Source organism: Mus musculus, chromosome 7 (genome assembly GCF_000001635.26).
Source record: "Mus musculus strain C57BL/6J chromosome 7, GRCm38.p6 C57BL/6J".
NCBI classification, from domain to species: domain Eukaryota; kingdom Metazoa; phylum Chordata; class Mammalia; order Rodentia; family Muridae; genus Mus; species Mus musculus.
This window is the reverse complement of record NC_000073.6, coordinates 35,335,765-35,356,953: the sequence shown is the minus strand read 5'-3', so window position 1 is coordinate 35,356,953 and position 21,189 is coordinate 35,335,765. Positions and strand designations below refer to the sequence as shown.

General features: G+C 46.8%; 1 protein-coding gene across 2 annotated transcripts in view; it reads right to left on the bottom strand.

Annotated features, from left to right (window-relative positions):
- Rhpn2 (rhophilin, Rho GTPase binding protein 2) overlaps positions 1–21,189 on the bottom strand; it is a 58,108-nt gene that overhangs the window by 35,334 nt on the left and 1,585 nt on the right. For both annotated transcript variants that reach the window (XR_391076.1, NM_027897.4), the window contains exon 2: positions 3,107–3,222. Coding sequence is in view for 1 of the 2 variants with exons in the window: in NM_027897.4 (NP_082173.3) it covers positions 3,107–3,222 (116 nt within the window). In the remaining variant the exon portion in view is untranslated. The remainder of the gene's footprint in view (positions 1–3,106; positions 3,223–21,189) is intronic.

The window sequence follows — 21,189 nt, the reverse complement described above, 5'->3', positions numbered from 1 at the left end:
TAGAACGGGGTGTAGTGCCTGTGCATGGGGAGGATATGTGGCTCCTGGGGATATGTGGGCATCTTGGCAGCTGGTAATAACTATCCTGTTGTTGCTGGGTCCCTGGGGCAGACGATAGAGATGCCTGGCTGCTGAAAGGAAGAAAGAGAGAAGAGAAGAGAAGAGAAGAGAAGAGAAGAGAAGAGAAGAGAAGAGAAGAGAAGAGAAGAGAAGAGAAGAGAGGGGGAAGGTATGAAGGGAGGAAAGGGAGGGGAAGGGAGGGAAAGAGAATGCCTGTGCGTGTTGTGATGCATGTCTGTAAGAGCAACACTAAGGCCGGGCGTCTTGATGCACGCCTTTAATCCCAGCACTTGGGAGGCAGAGGCAGGCGGATTTCTGAGTTCAGGGCCAGCCTGGTCTACAGAGTGAGTTCCAGGACAGCCAGGGCTACACAGAGAAACCCTGTCTCGAGAAAAAAAAAAAAAAAAAAAAAAAAAAAAGAACAGCACTAAGAAGGCTAAGACAGGAAGATCTCCCCAGTTTAAGGCCAGCCTGGGCTATATGCTGCAGGTCAGCCTGGGCCTTACACTGCACACTCCTCCATCCCCACCATTCCTCACAGCTCCCTGCACGGAGCCTGGCCCTGACGAACTCACTCACCAGCAGGTATACAGACACTTGCAAGCCTCAGAGAGAGGCTTTCCCGATCTAGTCTAAGGAGCAGTGTAAGAAGGCAATCTGAAGCTTTAACCAGAATAGTTAAACAGCCTGTTCTTTGACTAAAGAACTAGTTAGTTAAAATTGAACAACCTGGTAACTCGCTTCAATCTCTCTGCCTCAGAAATACCATCTGGTTTCTGCCTCTGTTGTTCTCAAGGGAGGGAAAGGAGCCTGGAGGGCAGATTGCAGCCAGCAGCCAGCCTGAAGCACTTCAAAGCACCAGCCAGCTCCCAGCAAGCTCTAGGAAGCTCACTGACTCTTGGCCGAGGTGGAACAGGGAAGGAGAGGACCTTCAAGGGACCTGAAACTGTGGCACTCACAGCTACTGCCCAGTCATGGTGGCCCTGCAGTTAATGGTGGGGACCCTCATTTCCAAGTCTGCATTCTTGGGGATGTTTTCCCAAATGCCCTCTTGCCTATAATATAATTGTTCTATCCTCATCATAGAATCTTAGTAGGACATCAGGCAATCTAAGGACAGGACAGCCATGTCCAGTGTATGACAGTAATTACCTGCTGCTAGTAGCAGCAGCCAGGGACACTGTGGGGCCAGAGTGAGGCTTGGCCTGATGCCCTCCCTGATTTCAGGAAGCTTTGGTGTCAGGTGAGTCAGATTAATAAATACCTCCGAGTTTCCTCTAACAACAGTCTACCAACAGTCTCTAAACGTAGGTGCACTGAGTCAGATTAATAAATACCTTCCAGTTTCCCTCTAACAGTCTCTACAAGGGACACTTTAAGTGTATCAGTTCCAGGAGAATCATTTACAACCCTGTCCCACCCTATCTCACCTATCAGCTAAACAACTGCTAACCTGACAGTAAGTGTGATTGAGTCTGGCCTGGGCCGCAGAGAGGTTGTTGTCGAGGTTGTTGTCGGCTGGTGTTGTTAACAGAGCAAGGCAGGCAGAGCAGCTCTAGTGTCTGCTATTAAAACAAAATAAAATAAAATAAAATAAAATAAAACAAACAAACAAAAAACCAACTCTAAAGCAGGCTGGCCAGGTGGCTCAGCAGACGAAGGTGCTTGCTGCCGCGCCTGACAACTCGAGTTCGATCCCCAGGATTTTACATGGTAAGAGGGAACTGACTGCACAAAGTTACACTCTGCATGCAGATGCACGCATGCTCACGTGTATATATACGTGCACGAAGAGGCAAAAGCAGGAGAATCTGGAGTTTAAGGTCATCCTCAACTACACAGCAAGTTTTAAGCCAGCCTGAGCTATATGAGATCCTGCCTCACAAAACCAAAGAACCTATCCTGTAGGCCTCTTAAGGGGGTGGGAGAGGGGAGATGGCAGTTTTACCCTCGATATTCTGATGCCGCGTGCTCCAAGCGCCAGAAACGAGACCCTGCCTCCCCAAGATGGAAGGTGAGAGAGCTGATAGCCAAAGGCTGTCCTCCGAGGGAAGAGTCTGCACCCTCTGCAAGCTGGCGCACTGCACGTAAGGGTGTGGGGAGGATTTACGGCTGTCTAGACGCAGGTACAGCTTTCCTGAGTTCTACTTGGGAAGTAACTATTTTATCTCCACGGCACAGCATTGAGTACTGGGCACAACATGCCCACCTGCCTCTCTCATTAACTCTCACGCTTTCCTAGATGGGGGGTGGGTGGGGGTGGGGTTGCTACTTTGCCCAGATGTCTCAAACCCTGGGGTTCAAACAATCCTCCTGCCTCAGCCCCTCAAGTAGCTGAAACCACAGGTATGTGGCACCGTGTCCTGTTTATGACTCCTCTCATTAGAAAGAACGACAATACTAGTAATAGGAGTGTCCCGTTCTTTCTTTTCTGCTGTCCCCTCTCTTATCTATCAACACCCACTCACCAAGCACTGGCCCTACCAGGCACAAGTCTGGGCAGTGGAGAAAGGAGTCATGCCCAGAAGTAAATGCAAAGACAGTAACTGGACCTGTAAACAACATGGCTACAACTGAGGGCTGGAGAGACAGATGCTTAGCAAGAGCACTGGCTACTCTTGCAGAGGACCTAAGTTCCGTTCCCAGCACCCACATGGTGCCTCATAACCATCTGCAATTCCAGTTCCAGGGGGTCTGCAATGCCCTCTTCTGGCCTCCATGGGCCCCAGGTTCCACATGGTGCACACATACATGCAGCAAACACTCATACACATTAAATTAAAATAAACACACATACAGAGAGCTGTGACTGCACTGTCTGTCACAATTCTCCACAAACACAGGATGGACAAAACATCTTTGTCATTAACGTGACCAAGCTCTGGGCAAGAAAAGGACCTGCCCAGACACCCCAGAAGAGAGAGAAATCTCAAAGCTGAAAAGCAAGACCCCAGCTGAGGGTCTGGGCTCTGTCTGTCCATCAGACAGACAGTCTCTCAGGAGAGCCAGAGCTCCTGGCCGAGGCAGCAAACACAGAGGTACCCACTTCAGAAGGTTCTCGGCTCCTGTCCGCATCCGCACAGCCTTCAGGATCTGCTGGTTCAAGGCAGCCCTTTGATTCTGCAGCTTGCTCCGGCCAGTTTGTGCAAGGGGATTACAACCCTGAGCGGAAAAGAAGAGACACCCGTTCAGAGATCGGTTACACCCGAAATGATATTCCGTGGGGGGAAAAAAGTACTTAACTAACCCATAAAGCCTCACCGTCAAAACTGCCCAGACATAAGCTGATCAAGGAAGACCCCAATGGACATGGCGGAGTAGACACATGAAGCTTCAACCCTACACAAAGAACTACAGGCAACTGAGGAGAGCCCCAGCCCCAGCGGGCGGGGTGCTCCTCCCCCACAGAGTGTACTGATTGGTGTTTAGAGTAGCAAAGACTCAGCCCTGAAAACAGACATACCAGTAACAGTATACGAACTGAACGGGTTATATTTTAGAATACGTGTGTGTGTGTGTGTGTGTGTGTGTGTGTGTGTGTGTGTGCGCGTGCGCGTGTGCGTGTGCATGCAATAGCAACTAGTGGAAAAGCAGCCGTGAATTTGAAGGAGACTGGGAAGGGGCCTGTAGGAGAGCTTGGAGGAAAGGGAGGGAAGGGAACAATGTGGCAATTGTATTCTCGAAAAAGATAATTTTATTTATTTTTTTTAAAGATTTATTTATTTATTATATGTAAGTACACTGTAGCTGTCTTCAGACACACCAGAAGAGGGAGTCAGATCTTGTTACGGATGGTTGTGAGCCACCATGTGGTTGCTGGGATTTGAACTCTGGACCTTCGGAAGAGCAGTCGGGTGCTCTTACCCACTGAGCCATCTCACCAGCCCGAAAAAGATAATTTTAAATGATGTAGAAAATAAAGTAAGAAAATGAATTAAAACAAAACAAAACATAAAATCATAACAACATAGCCCTGAAACAGACACTATGAGCTGGTGCCTTATGCCCCAGTCTGTTTTCTCCCACCATGACAGTGACACTCACAATCCTCTTTCCTGGTATTAAAAACGCACCAACGTATATGTAGCATCTCTGCTCAAACCAGCCCACTGAGTGCTGGTTACAAAGGTACCCAAGCTCAGATTCTCCAGGGTCCAGGAGGGGAGACAGCACTGTCTGCATTCTCTGTCTGAGCACAGCGCACCAACGTTATCTGTCAGGAGACGGCGGTAACACTGGAAGAGCTGGGCTCCCACACACTAGCCAGGGCTAGCCCTGCGCACAGCCACACTAAAAGCAGCCTGAGGCCCACGACCCATCCCTCTCCAGCATTGTGGTACTCATGGTTTGTTGTACTTGCTATACTTTCTCATTGTACCCTCAAGAATTTCCCGAAGGGCTGACAAATGGTGGGTAAGAACATGTACTGCTGTTATGTGAGACCCGAGTTCAATTCCCAGCTCCCAGATCACCACCACTTCTTAACTCCTGCTCCAGGGGGATTCAACCCCCTCTACTGGCCTCTTTGGATACCTGCACTCATGTGCACATACCTCCACATCCATACATAGACTTAAAGATAATAAAAATAAATAAAGAAAATTTCCCCTTAGAAAACAACCACAAAAACAGAGATAAAAGAGTTAAGCAGCTGGGCAGTGGTGACACACGCCTTTAATCCCAGCAGTTAGAAGGCAGAGGCAGGTGGATTTCTGAGTTCGAGGCCAGCCTGGTCTACAGAGTGAGTTGTTCCAGGACTATACAGAGAAACCTTGTCTCAAAAAAACAAAAAAACAAAAAAAAAAAAAAGAGTTAAGCAATGGTAGAGGTGGAAAATATTGAACAAGGTAACTTGAGATGGCTGTATCTTAAGAGTCTAAGAATGTACTGGACACAGCGGTGCACACAGTTAATCCCAGCACTCAGGAGGCAGAGGCAGGTGGATCTCTGAGTTTGAGACCAGCCTGGTCTACAGAGTGAGTTCCAGGACAGCCACAACTACATAGTGAGACCCTGTCTCAAAAGGCTAAAAAAAAAATTTTTCAATTAGTCTAAGGATGCTACAGTATAGCAGAGATAGAAGAGATTACACTGTATCTGAGACTCCTGAGAAATGAGATTTTAGTTGCTCTTACCACAACAACAAAAACAAAATCCAGTCCCATAGTACATAGTGACATTTGTGTAAATATTTCCCTAACTGATAGCATCAAGTCACAGAAAGGAACGGCTCACAATGGAATTGTTTTAGAAGTTTGCCCTTAACCATCTGACCAGTTCTGGCTGGACACACCTGTAACTTCAGCACAGCCGAGGCAGGAGAGTCAGGAGTTCCAGACCAGAACCGGGTGTCAAAGCAAAAACCTGTCCACAAAACCAAACAAAATTGCCACCCACCCACCCACCCATTTAAAGCATCCAGGACCTGGAGATGGCTCTCAGTCAATAGCACAGGGTTTACTTTGCTCAAGGCCCTGGTTCAATCCCCAACTGAATGAATGAATGAATGAATGAATGAAGAGTACTCAAGTCATTGTTCTTTAACATCTTCACCACAATACATGGCCATCATCACCTAGGTCAGGTTTTAGAGCATTTTAGCATCTCAAAAAGAAACCGAGCACCCATTCCTTATCCCTGAGTTCTGCTAGTTGTTTTTAGGGCTTTTCGTTTGGTTTGGTTTTGGTTTGTTTTTTGTTTTGTGTTTTTTTGTTTTTTGTTTTTGGCCTGTACAGATTTTGATGATTGTTGATACTTCATATAAATAGAACATTCAATAAATGGCTTCCTGTCTGTCTTCTTTCACACAGTGCATTATTTTCTTCTCTGTATGCTTGCATATATGAGCGTGCATGTGTGTGTGTGTGTGTGTGAGAGAGAGAGAGAGGGAGGGAGGGAGGGAGAGAGTGTGTGTATGTGTGTGAGAGAGAGAGAGTGTGTGTGTGAAAGAGTGTATGGGTGATAGAGAGACTGTGTGTGTGAGTGCACACACACGCATGTGCATACATGTGAAGACCAGTGGACAACCCCAGGTGTCATTCCTCAGGTGCCACCTATCTTTGTGTTGCTACCATTTCTCCCTGGCCTGGAGCTCGACAAGTAGGCTAAAGCAGCTGCTCAGAGAGGCCCGGGCTCCACCATCTCTACCTCATCAGTGTTCACAAGTTGCCGCTGGGAACTGAACTCCAGTCCCTAAGCACTTTAGCTTTCTCTTCTCTTCCCCTACCCCATTATTACTGCGTTTCCCTTTTTGAAAGGGTATTATTGCGTAGCCCAGGCTAGCCTTAATCTGTGCAACCCCTGCTGTAGCTTCCTACATTCTGGACTTATGGCCCAGTGCCCCATACCTGGCTAGCATATTGTTTTCAAAGTTCACCCAGACCACAGCCTGCCTGCACCCAATTCCCTCTTTTATCGTTAGGTAAGCATACAACATTTGTTCTGTTTAACCATTTACCAGTTGCTGGACAACTGAAGTGTTCTCATTCTTTGCTGTCACAAACTCGGCTAGAGGCGCAGTGTGGTGGCCCAGGCCTAAAATCCCAGTAAGTGGAACATGAGAACTGGAGGACCGGGAATTCAAGGCCAGTCTTAGCAACTTAACAAGTTCAAGACCAGCCTGGGCTGCATGAGACCCTGCACCCCCCCTCCCCAAAAAAGCTTAAAACAAGGAGGAGGAGGAGGAGGAGTTTCAAGAAAACCTTGAGGGAAGAAAGTAACTCATTTCTGACCCTCTAGTCCAAAGGCTGCTGATTAGGGAGCCCCTGAGCAGGCTAGACTGTAGATAACCTGTTTTTCTCTCCCTATGGTTCTCATACTAGGTATGGCTCAGGACAAGGGAAGGGAAGGGAAGGGTGTGTGTGTGTGTGTGTGTTTGTGTGTAAGGACAACTAAAATCTGCTGGGCAATGATGTACGCCTTTTATCTCAGTACAAATGAACCTCTGAGTTCGAGGCCAGCCTGGTCTACAGAGTGAGTTTCAGGACAGCCAGGGCTACACAGAGAAACCCTGTCTCAAAACAAAACAAAATAAAACCTAAAACCTCATTTTCTATGCAAGCTGTTTCTCTGAATAAACATTGCTGACTTTTTTTCTATATACCTAGGGATTATGTGGTTGATTCTGTGTTTAACCATTTGTCAAAGTCATTACATCATTTTATATTCCCATTAGCAAGTGTTCTGTAACTGAGCCACACCCCCAGCTCCTCACTGGTAGATCAAGTAATCCATTACTTTACTGCAGCCCTAGACCGACTTACTTACTTTCTTCCTTCCTTCCTTCCTATGACAGCCACCTGACTTAGGTTTCTATTGCTGTGATAAAATACCATCCCCAAAAGCTGGCTTGGGAAGAAAATGTTTTCTTTCCTCTTACAACTCTCTGGTAACCATCCACCATCATCCAGCCCTCAGTCATGGCAGGAACTGGAGCAGGAGCCAGGGAACTGGAGCAGAAACCAGACTGCTCCCGAGTCCATCACTAATCAAGACAACACCCATACTGACTTGCCTACATCTTATTATGGTGGCATTTTCTCTTCCCAGATACGTCTAGGTTGGTGCCATCCTGACATCAAATAGCCAGCATGCCATCCTGGTGTGTGTGGCATGTCACCATGAGTCAACTCTTTCACTGGCTTGGGTTAGGGATATGACTCAACACACAGGGCTGGCCTGGCATGAGCAAGACCTTGAGTTTCATTCCTAGGACTGCCCAGCTCTTCTACAAAATGTGAAATAAAACGACTCTGGTCACCTCGGAAACTATTGCTAGAGCCCTTAGGCCCTAAGTCAGGAAGATTTCTTACCCCATGTCATCTCCTTGGGTGTGGAAATCAAGCCCAGGAAATGCTGACTCTTTTTCATAGGCTTGTAGCCATTTGTACATCTTTTTTTGGGAAATTATTGACTCAAAACCTTTGTCCCATTTCCAAAATGGGATATCTCATTAATTGGGTTCAAAAGTTTTGTTCTGTTTTACTATGGGTTTTCGGTTTTAAGACAGCGTCTCTATCAAGTCAGCTTCCAATTGACATCAATCCTCCTGCCTCAGCCTGTGGAGCATTGGGATTATAAGTGTTAGCACTCGGGAGGCAGAAGCAGGAGGATCTCTGAGTTTGAGGCCAGCTTGTTCTACAAAGAGAGTTCTAGGATGGCCAGGGCTACACAGAGAAACCCTGCCTCAAAAGCTGGAAGGGGAAGGGGAGGGGGAGGGGGAGGCGGAGGGGGAGGGGGAGGGGAGGGGAGATTATAGGTGTATATCGTCATACCAAGCTTCCAAAAATAATTTACTATTATTAGTGTGGGAGGTCATGGCAAGTATGCTACGTAAGGTCAGAGAACTTGCGGGAGTCAGTTGTCCCTTTTGTGTGGCCCCTGGGGATCAATCTCAGGTTGTCAACCTTGGCAATGATCACCTTTATTTGCTGAGCTTCTGACCTGACTAAAGCACTAATTTTCATCTTTGAAAACTAGACACTCGGTAAGCTTCCCAGGACTCAGTAAGCACTGTTTTCTATGCTGATCGCTTCGATGTCTTAGTTCTCTGCCTATGATTTTCTGAGGTATTCGTTTCCTTTTTCTTTTCTTTAGTGCTGGCGACTGAAGCCACTAGGCAAGGGCTCTGGCACTGGGGTACGTCCCTAGCCCCTCCTTATCGTGTAACAGGTTTCAGATCGGCAAACAATTTCCTTCAAACATAATGGTGCTCTCCCTAGCTCAGACAGGCGGGGTCTGAATGAATTCCTTGGTGAGGCTTATCTTCAGGGCCAGTGGCTACTCCCTGGGAGTGTCCCGGTAGGCGGAGTGCTCAGGAAACCTTACACTAACAACCTCAATCAACTCCTTCCCACCCCCACACCACTCTGGCACCCATGGCCTGGACCCCTGGGAAGAGAAGTAAGTCACCTATAGCCCAGCCTGCTCGGGGCCCCAGAATGTGGCCTTCGGACTAGAGAGCCGTGAGTTACCATCCTTCCTCAGGACTTTCTCATTCCTTCTTCCCAGAAGGGAACTAGCATCCCTCCACCCCACCTAGTTCTCAGTCCCATGATGATATTTCCCTCTGGATTCAAATTTCTGAGGCCAGGGGCTGAAGAGATAGCTCAGTGGTAAAGAGCACTGACAGTTCTTCCAGAGGACCTGGGTTCAACTAACACAGCAACTCACAACTACAACAGCCTCACACAGACATATGTGCAGGCAAAACACCAATGCACATACATTAAAAATAAGTAAACTCAAGAATCAAATTGCTCTGATCACGTCTGCATTGGTAGTAGCATTGGCCACCTTCTAAATTGTACAGATATGCAGAACCTTGAGTTGGACCGGATTCTAAAGCCAGTATCTTAATATATCCCTGATTTTTAACCTTTGAATAAGGAAGCTGTTTCCACCACTTAAGAGTCTGAGGAGGGCTGGTGAGATGGCTCAATGGGTAAGAGCACCCGACTGCTCTTCCAAAGGTCCAGAGTTCAAATCCCAGCAACCACATGGTGGCTCACAACCATCTGTAATGAGATCTGACTCCCTCTTCTGGAGTGTCTGAAGATAGCTACAGTGTACTTACATATAATGAATAAATAAATCTTTAAAAAAAAAAAAAAGAGTCTGAGGAAAGAGGATTGGGTGTTCAAAGCCAGCTTGAACATACAAAATAAGTTTGAAGCCAGTCTTTACTAGATAGAGACCATGCCAAAAAAAAGGGGGGGGGATGTGTGGGGGCGGGTAGGGCTAGACAGGTGGCTCAACAATTAAACTCTTGTATTGCTCCTGAAGAGGTTCAGGATCCCCATCAGACAGCTCACAACTGCTCCGTGGGGTTACAGCACCTCAGGCCTCTGTGGGCACTGTGCTTCCTTGCACACACACACACACACACACATTATTTTTACATCTTAAAAAACGGGGGTGGGGAGGTGTCTGGGACAGATCTTAATTATGCTTTCCTAGCCTAGCATGCATGAGGTCTTGTGTGTGCATGCCTGCCATCCCAACACCCAGAAGGAGAGGGCAGGAGGATCAGAACTTCTGGGCCAGCCTAGGCTACACGAGACCCTTTCAAGGAGCACAGGATGTCTTTCTTTCTTCCCCAGACACTATTAAGCTCTCTTCAGATTTTGCTTGTTTGTATTTTCACGAGCGCAATTGTTTGCCTGCCTCTGTGTATGTGCACAAGTGTGCAATGCCTGTGAGGGACAGAAGGGGGTGTCGGCTCCCCTAGAACTGGAGTTACGTGTAGATGCGAGCTGCCTTCTGAGTGCTTGGAACCGAACCTGAGTCCTCTGCAAGGACAGCAAGGGCTCCTAACCATTGAGCCATTTCTCCAGTCACGAAAAATGCTTTTACTGCTTAGGTGTTTTAATAGTAAAGGGCTGGGAATCCCTAAGGAACTGGTCCAACTTGCCCCAGAACGCTACAGCCCACCAATGAGACTTTACAGACACTCTAATAATGGAGTCCTTCTTGAAGCTCAGATAAGCATCTACTCCAGCTTAAGAGAACTTTTTTCCTCTTCCTATACCTCACCCAACTTCTGGAAATCTCTGCTCTAAGCAGCCAACAAACGTAGGGTCCAGTTTCTAGATAAGGCATAGGAATGCAGGGGATTATACTGGACTGAGTCACTGGACTCAAAACTACATTACTTCTTACTGACAGGTAGGAATGCTGGGAGCCGCTGGAACTCACAAAAAGCCCATGCGGCTGCTTGCAAAGTTCCCAGAGAGGTAAACGTAGGCAAGACCCCCCCCCCAAAAAAAAGAAGCAATAGAACCACAAGGGGCTAAGCCACCCAGGAACCCGTACTGAGTGTTGGTGAGTCCCACCACGTGTGTCTCATTTCTGGTCTTACTTTGTGTGTGCATATATACATGTGTGCATGCCTGTGTGTGTATATGTACATGTATGTGGGTGTGTGCATGCGTGTGTTGGTATGTTGGTGGCAATGATGGGATTTGAGCCTAGGGCCCTGCACATACCAGACAGACCAGCCATCACACCAGCTTGACTTAGAACTCAGGCACAAATGAATTACATGTTGTTTCACCTTAAGAGTCACCATTGAAGCTAGACATGGTGGCGCATGCCTTTAATCCCAGCACTCGGGAGGCAGAGGCAGGTGGATTTCTGAGTTCGAGGCCAGCCTGGTCTACAAAGTGAGTTCCAGGACAGCCAGGGCTACACAGAGAAACCCTGTCTCGAAAAAACAAAAACACCCCCCACCAAATTGTTTATCCTATATATTTGAGTACACTGTCGCTGACTTCAGACACAGCAGAAGAGGGCATCGGATCCCATTACAGATGGTGGCTCACCCACCATTGAACTCAGAGCCAGTGCTCTTAACCGCTGAGCCATCTCTCCAGCCCTCAGTTACTCTTAAAACATGAAGTGGGGATCTAGAGAAATGGCTCAGTGGTTAAGATTGCTTACCGCTCACATGGTAACTTGGGCTCCAGAGCATCCAAGGATCCAACATCCTCTTCTGGCCTCCACTGGCAGCTGCACTTACACTCAAGTGTGTGTGTGTGTGCGCATTAAAAAATTAAAAGAGTCAGACAACTAGCACCCAAGAGAAGCAAGTTCTGAGAGAATGCACGCTCGCTCTCCTTGCTAGCTTCAAAGCCATTTCCCAGGCACAGCATCCTGGATCCTGCAGCTGGAAGGCAAAGAGGAACTTTCCATCTCAAAGCCTGGGATGGTCACAGAGATACAGCTCTGTTCTCTCACCCCCTTCCCAAGAGGAAGAATGTGTGACTCATGCCTGGAGCGTAGAAAACCAAGTCCCTGCAACTAAGACTGGATCAAAAAAAAAAAAGTACAGGGGTGGGGAATGACCATTGGGCTCAATCAAAGCTTATCACCAAGAGGCCCTTGCTGGGTGTGGCGGTACGCACCTCTAATCCCAGCACTGCAGAGATAAGAGTATCACCATGAGTTATGTTCTGAGCCCATATCTCAAAAGGGGTTGTGATTACTTAGATGCATTAGGAAAGTGTCTCCTGGGGCTGGAGAGATGGCTCAGTGGTTAAGAGCACTGACTGCTCTTCCAAAGGTCCTGAGTTCAAATCCCAGCAACCACATGGTGGCTCACAACCATCTGTAATGAGATCTGACTCTCTCTTCTGGAGTGTCAGAAGACTATGTAAGTACAAAGAGCCTGGGCTGTCCTGAAACTCACTCTGTAGACCAGGCTAACCTTGAACTCAGAGATTTGCCAGCCTCCCAGATGTAAGGATTAAAGGCCACCACAGCACCACAACCAGAAGGAAACTTTAGCGAGAGCATTTGGACCCTTGATCAAGCCTGACCTGAAGCCATCACTCCAGACTTCTCAGTTACAGGGACCAGTTTATTATCTCCTTGCTACGCTTTTTTTTTAACTGAAGGTTAATTTTCACATTATAAAACACACAAATCTTAAATGCATAGTTCAATGCATCTAGACAACATATATGCCTATATATAATATATATATGATATATATATATGATATATATATAATATATAATATATAATATAATATATAATATAATATATAATATAATATAATATATATATAATATATATATAATACATATATAATATATATATATACCCAAAAATCCCAAAAAAAAATCCATCATCCCAGACACTCAACACTTGGCTTTCTTTTCTTAAATTTTCTATTAAAAATTTTATTATTATTTATTTTAATGTATATTACTGCTCTGCTGCATGTACACCTGCAGGCCAGAAGTGGGCATCAGATCCCTTTATAGATGATTGTGAGCCACCATGTTGGGGCTGGGAATCAAATCTAGGTCCTCTGAAAAGCAGGCAGTTCTCTTAACTGCTAAGCCATCTCTCCAACCCCTTATTCTTTAAATTTATTTATTTGTATTTTATGTCTGAGTGCTTTGCCTGCATGTATGTCTGGGTGAGAGTGTCAGATATTGGAATTACAGACAGTTGTCAGCTGCCATGTGGGTGCTGGGAACTGAACCCAGGTCCTCTGAAAGAGCAGTCAGTACTCTTAACCACTGAGCCATCTCTCCAGCCCCACCCTTAAATATTTTTTATTCGGTTTTTTTATGTGTGTATATACGTGCATGATCACTTGAATATGTGTGTATATATGGGTACATATGTGTCATAGCACTTATGTGGCGTCAGAGGCCAACTTTTGGGAGTCATTTCCTCCTATCTTCTGGGTTCTGGTGACTAAATGCAGGACATGAGACTTGGGAACCTTTGAAAGCTGAGCCATCTCATAGGCCTAACTCTGAGTTTTTAATCACCTTACATTTCTGTGTGTTCTCAAACTACACAAATAAAATCAGTATGTATCTTTATTTTGCCCAACAACCTATCGCGAGATTTGTCCATGATGCCTCATTTACCAGTGTTCATTCCTTTTTTATTGCTGAGTAAAATTCTACCACAGGATTCCAAGCATGAAGGTACACAGGAACAGTCTAGCACTCGGGAGGGTGAGGCAGGAGGATCAGCAGTTCAAGGCTGGGCTACCTACCCGCAGAGAGAGGGAGAGAGGGAGAGGGAGAGAGGGAGAGGGGGAGGGGGAGGGGGAAGGGGAGGGGGAAGAAGAGTGATAGTCAAAGAGAGAGGGGAGAGAGAGAGGGGAAGGGGGAGGGAGAGGAGGAGGGGGAGAGAGAGAGAGGGAGAGAGAGCAGGGGAATGAGAGGGGAAGTGAAGGGGGAGAGGGAGGGGAGAGAAAGGGGAGGGGGGAGAGAGAGAGAGGGAGAGAGAGGGAGAAAGAGGATGAGAGGGAGGGGAAGAGGGGGGAGGGGAGGGAGAGGAGAGGGAGGGGAGAGGAGAGGGAGGGGAGAGGAGAGGGAGGGGAGAGGGAGAGAGAGGGGGGGGGAGGAAGGCAGGCAGAGAGGTCTATTTTATAGTACTATCTCATGGTGTGCCCATCTTTTCTGAGGACTCCAACAGGCTGTTTACCTGTAAAACACTATTTTAAAGCAGTGACTAAGGGGAAACTGGAGGCATTTAATTTGGAAGACATGGATAACTCCAGATAAAGCCTGTACATAGGAAGTTCTGGTAACGCCAGGGCAAAGAGCAAGTTCTAGCAGTTGGGAGTGACAGACAGGGTGAGCCTGGGATAGCACCAGGCCAGAAACCCCAGGACTGGGTCACACAAGGCAGGTGTATTTCTCCAGCAAGAATATATTTCTCTGCCTCTCCAGGTCCGTTCTGCTTGCACAATCCCTTACTCAACCACTAAAATCTGGAAAACAAGACTTGTTTGTTTCTGATTTTGCCAGAGCTGTCAGCCAGAAAGTACAGAAATAGCAAGCCATACCCTGCAATACACACATAGCTCATTTCACTTCTTGCCACGCTGGAGGCTGGAGATGGAGGAGTCTAGATTTCCGTGCCTAAAATAAATAAATGAACAAACCGTGCGGGCCTGTGATCTCTCCACATGGGAGATTAAGGCCAGAATATCTCGAGGCTGAGGCCAGCCTAGGCTACACTGCAAGACCTTGACTCAAAAAACAAAAAACTATCCAACAAGCACCCCAATAAGTAAATAATAAAAAATTAAAAGACAGATTTGATTTTTTTTATATAAATAGCTCTTGTGGGGGTAGGGCTGTGGCTCAGTGGTTAAGAGCACTAGTGGCTCTTCTAGAGGTCCTGAGTTCAATTCCCGACAACCACATGGTAGCTTACAACCATCTGTAATAGGATCTGATGACCTCTTTTGGTGTGTCTGAAGACAGCAACAGGGTACTCACATACATAAAATAAATAAACCCTTAAAAAAAAAAAGGATCAAGACTTTATGAATTGTAAGCTCCTTCCAGTAAGATCCACAATCAACATCTACTATATATCAATCATATAATCACTAAAATGTCCAACTGTATTACCAGAAATGCAATATGGCCCACTTATTCTCACCAATAAGATTGTCAGACCTATCTAACCAGTATGGCAGTGGGGTGGGGGCAGTGGGGTATGACCTTGAACTTGTACATTTCGGTGATTGCCTTCTTTATGACAACTTACAGTACCCCATAAACCACCTCTGAAGTTGTTTGGGTTCCTCTATTCTCTTATAAATAAATGGAAACCTGGGAGTTTTCCAAAGCCTCAGGGGACAGATGAACTCCCAGCTCTCCCTGAAAAGGCCAGGACTCACATGGTTCACCACCATTGCTCTGTCCCTGGCGCTTCGCAGACAGCAGCCCTACTGCCCACTCTGTCCACATGGCCCTATGGCTGAGAAGCGCCTGCACTTCCTCTGTTCTTTGTGGCCACTTCCAATGCAGCCTTTGTGTCAGGAGACAACGCACCTGAGCCACAGGAGGAAGCGTTGATCCAGCCAAAGCCAATGCCTAGCAGCATCAGGTGGTGGCTTGGCAACTGTCCAAACTGCCGCAGGAAACAAGGGACATTTACAGTGCCACAGCTCATCACATTGGCTCTCCTCTGAGTCACCTGAAAACCCTACTTCTGCTAGGGGACTCCTCCTGGCCACAATCCCACAGCAAGCAGTGCCAGCGGGCCCTCTGGGCGGGAGATGTGCACCTCTGCAAACCTGAACCCTCATGAAGGCTATGGTCACCCTGCATCCAGCCAGGCCTTTAGACCCATATTAAGGGTGGGGGACCCTTGGTTGTTCTGGGGCTTGGATCTTTTGTGTGTTCTTTATTTTTCAGTGCTGGGAGCCAGACCCAGGGCTCTGCCTTTGCTAGGCAAGTAGTCTAACCCTGAGCTAGAGAGAAACAGGATCAGCAAATGTAGATGCCCCTTCACTTTCTTCCCTCCTCCTGATCTGCAGGAGTCAGAAGAGGACGTCAGATCCCCTGGGACTGAAATTGTAGGACCCAAGGGCAGGGATCATCATTAGCCCATACGACTGGAGCAGTGGATCCCCTATGATCCCTACAGCCAAGCTGAGGCAGGAGGATCAGAAGTTCAAAGACAACCTGTGATACAGAGAGTTGTAAAGCCAGCCTGGAAAACTTAGGGAAACCTTGCTTCAAAATATGAAGTCAATAGAGGACGGAGATGTAGCTCAGTGGTGGAGTGCTTGCCTACAACACCAAAAAACCCAGCATCATCAGAAATAAATGAAACAAGACTTCCCCATAGTCCTCTTATATGAAATCAGATCATGGGTACAGAGGACAAAGAGGCTGCCTTACAAAGAAAAGAGCCCATGATCCCAGTACTCTGAAGGCAGAGGCAAGCAGATCTCTGACTGAGTTCAAGGCCAGCCTGGTCTATATAGTGAGCTCCAAACCAGTCTGAGCTACATAGCACAAAAAGAAAAGAAAAGGAAACAAAAGAAAACAAAAACAAAAAAACAAATAACAAACAAACAAAAACCCCTAAACAAAAAGTAGAATTTCTCCCTCCTTCTTTCCCAGTTGGAGCCTCCAGGAAGCCCAGAAAGTAAACAGGGGCCATAAACCAGGACACAGTGGACCTTGGGGCCCTGTCCAGCCAGTAGGTTTAGAGAACAAACAATCAGAGGCTCCTACAGCTCTTGAATAAAAACAATGGACAGTGTTCCCCGGGGAAGAAGAGGCGGAGAGATAGCAAGTGACAGAGCCTCACTGTCCCACAGCTCCCTGCGCACAGTGCCTCCGCCACCACCTCCCACTTCCGAGCCTCTCTAAAGTCCTAGGGCAAGGTTTTCTATATTTTTCTTTTTTTCTCTTCTCCCAGCTAAAACAGGTTTTCTAGGGGATTTTAGAATTACCGCCCCCAGGGGGAGGAGGCCCCAGAGATGGGGGTCTGCTCTCAGTACACAATCTTCACATGGCTCTGCAGTTAACAACAGGTCTAAACACATTTTCTTCAAAGCCTTTCTGAACAAGAAAAGAAAAAAAAAAAAAAAAACCTGGGGAGACAGGGTAGCAACCAGGCTCAATTTTCTCTCTTTTAAGGAAGAAGAATTTTAAATATATAAAGGTATACAAGCTGGGAAAGGAATTTATCCTGATCTTATAGAATCTATTTTGGTGTAAGCATCATAAAATTTAGGAAGAAGGAAATGGCCCAGTGAGAAGCCAGAGAAAGACAAGGCACCTTGACAGCCAGCAAGTTCTCTCTCTATTCTTTTTAAAGATGCCACCAAGTTGTCTTCCAGACCCAGAGGACAGAGTTTGTCCTGAGGATGTCCTGGCCTGGGGTTCTGTGTCCTCAAACTGTACAACCAGGACCCACACAATGCCCAAGAGCCTCTGGTTTTACCCTCCCTGTCATTCTGCACACTTTGGATCCACAACCAACTTGTATAGGGACATGTGAGCAATTAGGTTTCGTTTTGTGTACAAGTCACACAAAACACAGCTGACCATGGCCGGGGAGCTACCCCACTGCTCACTCCGAACACAGTGAAAAAAGCTCATTCCTTTTTCAGCATGGCCTGTGCAGACAAAGCTTTGGATCACAGCCTTGCTCAGCACCCCAGGAAAGGCCACCTGCCTTATGCAGCAGGGCCCAGACTGCTGGAGCTGTCACAGACAGGTAGAGCACTTGCCTAACTCTCTCAAGGCTTTAGGTTTTATTTCTCAAGGGTATCGGAGTGAGGGGGAATCGGGATCCAACAGTCTGTCCCTCAGCTAGGGTCAGCCAAAGGCACAGCCTTCCTCAGTCCATAGAACAGATTGCCATTTGAAAGATGTAAGGAGGGCTGGTGAGATGGCTCAGTGGGTAAGAACACCCGACTGCTCTTCCGAAGGTCCGAAGTTCAAATCCCAGCAACCACATGGTGGCTCACAACCACCCATAATGAGATCTGATGCCCTCTTCTGGTGTGTCTGAAGACAGCTACAGTGTACTTACATATAATAAATAAATAAATAAGTTAAAAAAAAGAAAGAAAGAAAGACCTAAGGAAGGGATAACATAGAATTGATGAGAATTTAAATTTATCTTGAACAGATAAGGACCCAGGGCAGGAAGAGTCTGCCCTGAGGGATGTTGTCTAAGGTCCTGACTACATATCTAGTTTTGGGGTGCCCATTCCTTCCCCCTTGATTGACTGGCCCTCCCAATACTTCCAAACCTCACCTCCCTCCTCCTATCAGCCAGAAGTGCTTCCCCAGTTTATCCTTTTCCTGAGTCTCAAACAGCCCCACACCTGACTTCCTCCCTTCTTTGGTTAGTTTTTATTCTGAGACAGGGTTTTACTAGTCCAAGCTGGCCTGGAACTCACTGTACACAGAGCCCAGGCTGGCCCACAAGCCTCTCTGAGTCCTCATTACCAGAATTTCAGGTGTGTGCGATCACATCTCCCTGCAGTTTGATTTTGTCTGGTGAGCAACTAATCAAGGTTTATCTTAGAAAGCAAAACTCAGTCCACACTCCAGAAGGAGGGGCCTGCAGAGCCTGGAGGCAGCAAATTTGCTTTGTGTTCTTGTGTTCTTTGATTTCATTCTCCTGCTTTTTAAGTGCTTTAGGAGGCTGAGATAGTGTCCTAACCAAGCAGGCACAAGCCCCGGGGCTGTATACATAAAAACAAGATTTTAAGAAGACTCAAACAGGGCTTGGAAGTCTGTACTTGTTAACAAAGCACATGGGAGGTAAAGACAGGAGAATGGAGAATTCAAACTCTCTTTCCTCAACAACTACAGAAGAAGGAAAAAGAAAAAAGAAACACAAAAATCAAGGCCCTAGACTTGCCCATTCTAGAGCAAGCATTTGGGAAAGAGGGTTATAGGTCAGTAGTAGAGTATATGTGAGGTACACAAGAGGACCCCAATTCCATCCCCAGCAAATCTTCTTGAAAATAAACATTCGGGCTGGTGAGATGGTTCAGTGGGTAAGAGCACCAACTGCTCTTCCAAAGGTACTGAGTTCAAATCCCAGCAACCACATGGTGGCTCACAACCACCCATAATGAGATCTGATGCCCTCTTCTGGTGCGTTTGAAGACAGCTATAGTGAACTTATACTAATAAATAAATCTTTGGCCGGAGCAAGTGGGGTTGGCCAGAGCAAGCAGAGGTCCTAAGTTCAATTCCCAACAATCACATGAAGGCTCACAACCATCTGTACAACTAAAGTGTGTACTCATATACATAAAATAAATAAATCTTAAAAAAAAAAAAAAGAAACATTTAAGCTGGGTAGTGGTGGCGCACGCCTTTGATCCCAACACTCGGGAGGCAGAAGCAGATGGATCTCTGAGTTTGAGGCCAGCCTGGTCTACAGAGAGAGTTCCAGGATAGCCAGGGCAACATGGAGAAACCCTGTCTTAGCAAAAAAAAAAAAAAAAAAAAAAATTCAAGGAGCTGGCGACGCAGTTCAGTGACAGAGACCCTAGCATGTAGAAAACTGTAGGTTCTATGCCCAGTCCTCTCTCTCTGTTGACAAAGGGGGATTCTGCATGGATGAGGTTAACCTGGACTGTACAAAGAGACCTTGTCTATACATACACACACACACACACACACACACACACACACACACACACACACCTTCCATCTCCCTTCATCTCCCTTCCTACATCTCCCTCCTCCAGCATCCCTGCCACACTGGCTTTTGTTCCTACCCTCCACTCACTCACTTTCTGCTCTTCCCTTGAAGGGATAACCTGAACCCCTCCAGCACTCTTTAGGGTTGTCAACGTCTCTCAGCTTCCTCTGCACTGCCACCCTTCCAGCTTGTCTTCCTCCTTCTGCTCATTCCTTCCCTTAATCCAGATATTTCTGCCCCGGCTTCTTTACTCACTATTGAAAATGCCAATCACTTGGATGACTCCCAAAGTGACATCTCCCGTTCACAGCTGGCAAACTGCTGGTCCCACTCACCATCGGAGCCTCCCTACTGGCATCCCTGCTATCCAATTTTAATTCACAGGGCTGGGAAGGGAACCCAGGATCATGTGCATGTTAGACAAGTGCCCTACCACTGAGCTGCGGTCCCCACCTGGACATAGGATTTCATGCTGGCTAACGCCATTGGCAGTCTGTATCAGGGTAGGGAAGATAAAGACAATGGGATCACAGGGTCTAAAGCAGTGATTCTCCACAGATGGGTCAAGACACCTTTGGCATCACATGTCAGATATCCTACATATCAGAAGCTTACATTATGATTCGGATTCCTAACAGCAGCAAAATTGTGAAGTAGCATAGAAAATGATTTTTATGGTGGGGAGGGGGTCACCACAACATGAGGAGCTGTACTAAAGGGTCACAGCATTAAGAAGTCTGAGAAGCACTGGTCTAAAGCAATACAACTTCCTGCCCAGTTTCACTCTTTCTCCACCACTGCAGTCAAAATGATTTTTCTGGTATTAATCCCACATGGCTGAATCTGCTTTAAATGTTTCCATGAATCTCCAGCATCCCCTAGTTCCTTAGGATATGCAATCTAATCGGAAACTGCTGAGTTTCCAAACATCCCTCTACTCTCAGAAGGTTCCAAGCACCTGTACCTCTATACCTTTGCCCAGGCTGTTCCCTCTGCCTGCAGGGCCCCTTCTCCATCTCCTTCACCTGTCTAACCTCCACAGTTCATTCATCTGTCATATGACTTACATCAAACTGGCTCAGGGCACAGATTAGAAAAACGTACCCCAACCCTTTTATTTTCCTGATACAAAAGGCAGCACTCTGCAGACTGGCATGATTTAACTCAGACACAACACAATTGCAGTGACAAGGGTTTCAATTCTGCACAGATGTTAGTTGTAAAATTCATCAGCCAGCATCAGAGAAACTGCACCTGAGAAATACCCAAAGAACTGGAGAAACGGCTCAGTGGTCAGTTAGGCTTGCTTACTGTTCCTGCAGAGGACCCTAGTTTGGTTCCTAGCACTCATATTAAGTGGAAGTTCGCAACTACTTGTAATTCCAGTTCTAGGACATTTGGTCTTCTCTTCTGGCCTCCAAGGCGTGTGAGCGTGCATGCACATACACATACACTTAAATCTTTAAAAAACATTCAGGCTCCAATCTTTTCCCTTCCCCACCCACATCCTCTCCTGAGATTCACTGCTCTGAATGGGTGCCACAGGAGAACTTGTTCTGAAAAGCTTGACGCCCTCCAGAGTATATTTCATCCTCTCTGACTTCCTGCCTTCTCCCCACCAAGAAGCTGCCACAGGTCCACCAAGCCATCTGTTCAGAAGACAAACAATCTAGC